This window comes from Bidens hawaiensis, unplaced genomic scaffold (genome assembly GCF_021521415.1).
Source record: "Bidens hawaiensis isolate Kalapana, Puna unplaced genomic scaffold, B.hawaiensis_p1.1 tig00025758_1, whole genome shotgun sequence".
Lineage (NCBI taxonomy): Eukaryota > Viridiplantae > Streptophyta > Magnoliopsida > Asterales > Asteraceae > Bidens > Bidens hawaiensis.
In genome coordinates, this window is record NW_027494120.1 from 104,539 (window position 1) to 112,325 (window position 7,787).

The following is a 7,787-nucleotide window of genomic DNA, read 5'->3' on the forward strand; positions in this document are numbered from 1 at the left end:
CAAATTACTATCATGTCATTTGCATTATATATATTGTTTCTGAAACAACTCTTAAGCTTTTATAACAAGTTACATTCTTACATAATGAGTTAAATATTCACTTTGAATGACAAATAAAGAACCTTTGTTCTAAAACAAGTTACATTCTCACAACCCTTCTATTTCTATAATAACCTTTACAAGTGACACACAAAAGGATCATATCACTCCTAGTTACTTGTTCTAAATTTGTTTTAATTTATTGAACAAGTCATTAGTTAATTATCAGTTGAAATATATGACTTAAAATGTGTATATCAAAACATAAAAAAATTAACTAAAATGGTAACAAGTATGTGATTTATGTATGTTTTCTTGTTCACATGCAGATGCTCTAGTCCAACTATCATGTGGTGGAATAATTCCGAGAGGCTTAGCCATAACAAATAGAATGGGATCATTCAGCATCATCGTGAATCCGATTATTGTTACCTTAAACACACTTTTAACATCTTGTAGGGTAGTTGTTGCGACACCACTTTCGGCTTGTAATGCAACACTCCCTTCAAGTGGAACTCTACAGGCACCGGTGCAATTCGTGAATAGCACTGTTGTTGGGCTGTTTAACATTACGAATTTTGCCCCGGGGGAATTCCAACTACGCAACTAATTATGTGAATCTACTGATTCCAACTTTCTTCTATATAACGTAAGAATAAAGGAAGATATTGACTTCTCTATTAATATCCTCCGTTTCGAATGTTTCTAACAATGTGTTTAGTGACATAATATACCTCTATATAATGTGACAGGATATGCCTCTATAGTCTGTGATGCAGGAGATCCGGCCCATTAAGTTGGCCCGACCCAAATGTTATGTTTATTGTTACTTATAAATATAGTTGCTAGGTCTCTTCTCTAGTTAGTTTTTGATATTAAGAATATTGTAAAGAACGTTTGTTCTTGAACCTTTTGGTTCGTCCCTAACCATTCGGTTAGATGAAGTCTATGAATAAACTATGAGTTTCTTGAGCCATTTGAGTAAAGCCGTGGATTCGGCATCAATCTGCAATGTGACGTGACATACCTCTACAAAAGATTTATATAACGTACGATTAGGGCTAGAAGTGAGGGATACTTTTGCCACCAAAATTAAAATTGATGAAAGTATTAGTAGTTTATTACGTAATACTGCAAAGCATAATAAATTATATTTGTATATGTTGTAAATTTATAAATGTGAAACATTTTGTTTTGATTTATAAGTAACAAAATAAAATTGCAAATATCGTATAATAAATAAATAACTATTTCAAATCATTAATTCTTATAATTCATCAAAAGAGACATAACTGTCGAAAGTCTTTCTATCATTAGTCCACAAGTGGTGATATCAAACTTATATACTTGCCTAGAAAGAAACCAAAGAAAAAAATAAGAAAAAGTAAAAAAGTAATATTTGAAATACATAGTTTGATAACAATTATAGCATAAAAAAAAGAATATGTTGAAGAAACATGAAGTCGTTGAGGGCAAATATGTCCACAGCATAATTAGATAGATACATGCAATGCAAGAGCAAAAGTTTATATGAATTGTCCACCCAACCAAACCAAACCAAACCAAACCAAACATAACATAATAATAATAATATTACAGTTTTCGTTGTTCTCACTTCCATTACAATTTACAAGATCGCTCTCTAAACTTGATGGATCTTTCAAACACGACAGGTTTTACTCTCTCTCTCTCTACATGTATATATATCTGTATCTATATATCCATTACATTCATGGATCTTCATTCCATATACATGTACCGATGTTTTTGTAATCTGTCCCAAATAACCAATGTATATATTTACCGATTTAAATCCAAAATTAATACAATTAATTTAGTGAGGCTTATAACCGTTGTCTATGTATGTTATTTTTTATTCGTTTTCCTGGGATTTCTTCTTATTTTACACTTATTGGAGTGGGGTTAAAATATTAATTTTTTTATGTAAAATTGATTCAGGTTATTTGTTGGATATTGGAAATTTTTAATTTTGAATATAATGGGAAAGTGGGTTGAAGTTGATTTTTTTAAAGTTACAGTTTTACTCTGGTGGGCCAGAATTGGATGTTTTACATATTGATATTAAAAGAATTTTTTTTTATTTTTTTATGTTTTATTTATTTATTTTTTTTGTGGGTAGTTCAGTACTAGATTGGATAATTTTATATGATTAATGCCAATATTGACTTTGAAAGTCAACTGAAGTACTTTATAATTTATATGGAAAAAATATTGTGGTGATCTGAACATTTGGATCTTGATGCATCAAAACTTGCAATGATTGATGATTGTTATTAGTTAAAGCTTCATATTTATTCAAATTATGTGTAATACCTCACGAAAATACCACATGTTCCGTTCACATGAGAGATACTGGATCATACATATTGACTATGGATAAGGCAATACGTCCATAGTTAAGTGTGCTTATGCAAAAGTAGTCCTAAATAGGCGATATTTTGGGAAGTTTCCACTCTGACAACCAAACCAAATAATATTGGTTGGTACGAGGGATCATATGTTACTGCATGATCTAAACATGTTTGTCGTCTTTATCCCTTCTTTAATATGGTGTAAAAACGCGTATTCAACTTTTGATTATTTCTTTCTTGAAACAGATAACGAAGACCCAAAGGCAGCCAAAGTCGAAGTTAAATCCAGCCTTCCACCAATCACAGCCCTCAAACGATGGCAATGGTGGTTGTTAGTGTTTCTTAACATCGGTTTCCTCCTCGTTGGTCAAGCCGTCGCACTTCTTCTTTTAAGGTTTTATTATGAAAAAGGCGGTCATAGTAAATGGGCTGCCACTCTTGCCCAAAACGCGGGATTCCCTATCCTCTTCATACCCTTCATTCTTTTTCCTTCCATTAAGGAACCCACAACGAAATGTCCTATGAATGTTGTCCTGTCAGTCTATGCTGGACTCGGTTCCCTTATCGCGTGTGACAATTTGTTGCATTCTCTGGGACTAGCATACTTATCAACCTCTACTTACTCGCGCATTTGTGCAACTCAGTTAATATTCTGCGCATTTTTCTCATTTTTCGTAAATTCCCAAAAATGCACAATGCTGATTTTGAACTCCATTATTATTCTTACGTTATCCGTCACATTAATCGGTGTTGGTGACCATTCAAGTCGCCGACCCGTGAGTCAGGGTAAGATATCCCTTGGTTTTGTGGCTACATTTGGTGCATCAGCTCTTTACGCTCTTTTACTCTCGCTAACACGGCTTTCATTCCAAAAGATTATCAAGAAAGAAACTTTTGCAGTGGTTCTTGAGTTGCAAATATGCACTTCTGTTGTTGCGTCGTGTGTAGCAATCGTGGGTCTTTTTGCTAGCGGAGAGTGGCGGTTGTTGAAGGTTGAAGTGATGACTTTTGATGAGGGGAGTTTGTCATATGCCATGACTTTGATTTGGACTGCTGTCGCGTGGCAGATATGTTCGGTTGGTGCAGTTGGTTTGATCTTTGTGGTGTCACCTTTGTTTTCAAATGTGGTTAGCACTCTTGCGTTATGTTTATCGCCTTTGGTTGCTGCTATCGCGTTTCATCATTCTTTGACTGGTGTCAAGATTGTGGTGGTTATTTTGGGGATTTGGGGGTTTTCGAATTATGTTTATCAGAATTGTCTTGATGATCATGAAGCGAAGAATAAACGCAGGGATGAGCCACCCGAGTGTTCTTGTTGATTTATGTGTTTTTTAGTATAGAATTTATGATTATAGAACACATTGTGTATAGGGTTTATGATGAAATTCTTTAAGCAAATAAAAAGATTATTCACTATCAAGTTTTAGTTTCATACAAATACAAAAACAATAAAAACTGTACAATTTACTTAAAATGCAATCCTGCAACAAGACAATTGCAATAATCCTTGTATCCATTCAAATAAACACAAATGAAATGACTATGATCACAAGACAAGATCATGATTACAAGAAAAATGTAGACAAACTGCATCAAATGCTATCACGTATCATCAAGTATTCTGGTAGTCAATGTTGGTCAACGCCTTATGCAGGTAGAGGCTCCTCCATAACTGTTAATTTGTCCATGCAAGAAAGATCAGAAAACATCATTTTGTCTAATTTTGATCTAAGCTACATACATATATATACAATGATAAAACCAATTTTTTGAAGATTATTTATAGTTTCTTGATGATGAATGTGAGATGTTGATCAATGTGTTAACCGCGTTGAAACATTATTGCACAACTACACTTTAGTATTTTGAAAAAACGGGTTCTGGGTGATATTCTAATTTATAGTTAGATGGAAAATTATATATGAAATAATTAACGATATAAGATAAAGAAAAGACCTTTTGTTTTCACAGCTTGAGGTTTATAAGCAACAATCTCAGGTGCTTTTGTTGGAACATCAGGTAACTCCAACTCATCTTCATCTTTTGTGGAAATGGGAGCTTCTGGCAGATCTTGAATTGTCATCTGTAGCAACAAAAAAAAGTAATAAACTTAAAATATTAACACCAACATTCGGATTAAAATTTAATAACATATATGCGATATCGATAACACAACTTATACAGCGTTAGCACATTCTGATCTAAATAAAAGATCAACATTTTTTTATAGGGATGGCAATTCCTGACACGACACGAATGTAATCAGGTTTTGGTTGACATCTCTAGCTCGTTTATGGAACAAGTCATGTTCGGGTTAACCTTCCAACCTGTTCAGTTTAATGGGTTATGCTCAGGTGTTTAACCAGTTTAATTAAACCAGTTAACATGTCAACCTGTTTAATTTTAACTGAAACCTGTCAACATGCCAACCATTTACTTAAGCCTATCAACGTGTCAACTGGTTTAATATTAATCAAAGAAGAAGCGTTAATGACCCAGTTAACACATTTGCGGCCCATTTGACTCGTTTAGAAAAATGGGTTAAACAAATTGTGTTCGGATTACAGTCATTACACCGTTTTAAGTATGTTCAGGCTATGGTTGTTGTCTTTGGCACGTATAAATATATGGGTCATGTTCAGGTTCAACGAACGCAATAACGGTCTATTACAAAAAATATTATATTCAATCAACAATACTCTAATCATCCAATAAAAACTGAAAACTTCCATTATACAGTGTCCTATGAGAGTCGCAACATTTGTGTTTTTGGCACTTCTAAGGCAGCGTTCAATACATTTGACAAATTGCTTTTTTCATACAGGAGCAATAATTAGATAAAGTTTGGATTGAATACAATGAACTAAAACATACCTGAGCTTCAAGGTTTTCAAATTCTGCTAAAATATCCTCTTCGTCTTCGGCTGATAACTTCTCTCCCAAGATTGCATTGATTTCCTAACCAAAAACAAACATCTCAAAACTTGAACTCAAGCCCTTAGTTTTATAATCAAAAGGTTATTTACCAAAAACAGCAAACATAATATCAACCACATGGTCGAATTTACAAACAATGATGACGAAAAACCAATTTTAACATATATATTTGTTGCAGATTTGACTATACCCATTTTCAAATTTATGGCATCTATACCCTTTTATCTCAAAACATGCATCAGAACTCGAGTTTGGAGTGTAAGAAGAAAGAGAAGGGTATAATGGTCATATCATAAGTCGTATTTAATGAAATAGGCAAACACAAAATTTGAAGTGTTTTCAACTGGTATATGTTTGATATTTAATTATTTAGTTGGGTAAATACAGTATAATGCAACTTTTCAAGAGTATATAAAGTTGTCCCTAAAAGTTAAGTCTAATATAAAAACAGAAAAACAACTCACATCTTGGTATGCTTTGGCTTCGGCTGTATCATCCATCAGTTTTTGAACATCATTCAAGTTAATTTCACCTTGGATCGCCTTCATTGCATTATTTCCCGCTTTCAAACTCTCAAACACGGCCTTCTGCTTGCTTGCTAATTCAATATCTGCCAACTAAACACACAATACTGTTAGTTACTATTTTATATTTGAATATAAAACTTAAGAATATAAATAAATGCTTACTTGTTGCTCAACATTAACAAGCCAAGCATCAACTTGTTTCAACAAATCTTCTTGCACTTTCTTCTTCTTTAGTGCCAATAACGCCCTTTCTTTCTTCTTTTCACGTAGCAACTCTTTTGCAGCTTCCTTTTCAGCTTCAATTACTTTTTCAAGCTACAAATACAAGCGTAAATTTTATGTGGTTGATTTGAGGGTCTAGGAATAAGGTTAAAATGGTAATTAACGGTCACTCAACACGTATACAAAACACCAAAAGTAATATGTTCAATTGCAAAGCAACAATTTTTTTCAAGAATGTGTCCATGTTAAATCATCTTTAGCTCGAGCACACCAACTAGAAGCTAGATTTACAAGTTAGCATGGTAATAATCCTATAAAACCGCCTCTTATTGTTCATAACTTATCAGTTTATTCAAGTTTTTCGTGTTGACCCAAAACCCAAAAATCGGACCGAAGAACCAACCCGAACTACTTTGGTTCAGGTTAGTCTTTTCTCGGGTTCGAGTTTGTCGGGTCGGCTTAGTTCACGTACGAGTTTTCTCAGGTCGGGTTTCGGGTAAAACCGACAGCCCTACAGCGAGTGTCGTTAGCATTTTTTCACTATCCTTGAATTGTAAACAAAAAAAGTGAAACTCAATATACTCCATAAAGACCAATGTTTGGTAGCGTTGGTCCCAAAACCTTGCCAAAGTTTATTAAATTTGTATGTTTCATTAAGCTCCTATGGCAACAACCCTTGCATTAATACTCGTTTAAGTAAAGATGTCAATATATTATATTCTTATTCACACACATTTTATTCATATCCAACCATCATGAGGGCAAAGATAGTTCACTAACATAATATACTTCTAGAAAATTATTGCAAAATACAAGAGCTCTAGAGTTTATCCTTAATTAGGTTTTAGCAAATTACAGCTACAAAAACTACAAATTTGTTGAGTACCAAATTTAGGCTGAAAAAGTTAAGACGATCACAGGAGAGATTAAAAGTAAATCATATTCATACAAAAATAGACAATTACTTTATGACCGGATATAACTTTACAATTAGCAATAAGCATAAGAGAATTAGCTACTGCAACTAAAGGAAACTAATCCCACTAATCCACTACCAACTAATAACATGGAAACAAAAGAGAAAACAAAAGAAATGCACGCCATAAACCTCGTGCGTTTTGAGGGCACACGCCCTACTGAAACATCCTTTAGTTATATGTAGAAAATAACTAATAAAGACACCTCGTGCGTTTTATTTATTTATGCATAAAAATGATTATGATTTAGTCTCGGTTTGTACCTAAACTGATACTTGGTATGAAAGCTAGCTAATTTGATAATGAGCACTGGTAACCTAACCCTAACCATCATAATACTAGTAAACTATTATTATAACAATTGAGTTGAGTGAAGCTGTAATGAATTAATACCTGTTGTTGATATTGAGCAAGCTTACGCCGCTGGGTTTTGAGAGAAAGAATGGCTCGATCGACTTCAGTGATCTTGGGCTTCTTTACAAATACATTCCCCATCAAAACCCTAAAAATAAATAAATGAAATTAGAGTTCATTTTAGTAGGGTTTTGTGGAGGAGACCAGATATATATATTGATAGGCGATTGATGTAGTAACGAGGTATGCAATCGAAACACCACCCTTTGGGTCTTTCACAACCAACAAAGGGGATGAATAATATAACTGAGAAGAAGTCAAGAAAGTTTGACTATACCCGAAACCGGTTCCGGTTTCTC

The 7,787-nt window shown here is 33.6% G+C and overlaps 2 protein-coding genes across 2 annotated transcripts; one reads left to right on the plus strand and one right to left on the minus strand.

Moving 5' to 3' along the window:
• The first annotated feature begins 1,661 nt into the window (after positions 1-1,661).
• LOC143572176 (putative purine permease 11) lies at positions 1,662-3,773 on the plus strand. Its single transcript, XM_077057399.1, has 2 exons — positions 1,662-1,712; positions 2,658-3,773. The coding sequence occupies exons 1-2, from the start codon at positions 1,691-1,693 to the stop codon at positions 3,728-3,730; spliced, it is 1,095 nt and encodes a 364-aa protein (XP_076913514.1). The 5' UTR covers positions 1,662-1,690; the 3' UTR covers positions 3,731-3,773.
• A 101-nt stretch (positions 3,774-3,874) lies between these two features.
• Positions 3,875-7,576, minus strand: LOC143572177 (vacuolar protein sorting-associated protein 20 homolog 1-like). The gene is made up of 6 exons (XM_077057400.1): positions 7,468-7,576; positions 6,038-6,190; positions 5,813-5,965; positions 5,286-5,369; positions 4,368-4,494; positions 3,875-4,083 (listed from the first exon to the last, which is right to left on the minus strand). The coding sequence occupies exons 1-6, from the start codon at positions 7,567-7,569 to the stop codon at positions 4,058-4,060; spliced, it is 645 nt and encodes a 214-aa protein (XP_076913515.1). The 5' UTR covers positions 7,570-7,576; the 3' UTR covers positions 3,875-4,057.
• Between the last annotated feature and the right edge of the window lie 211 nt (positions 7,577-7,787).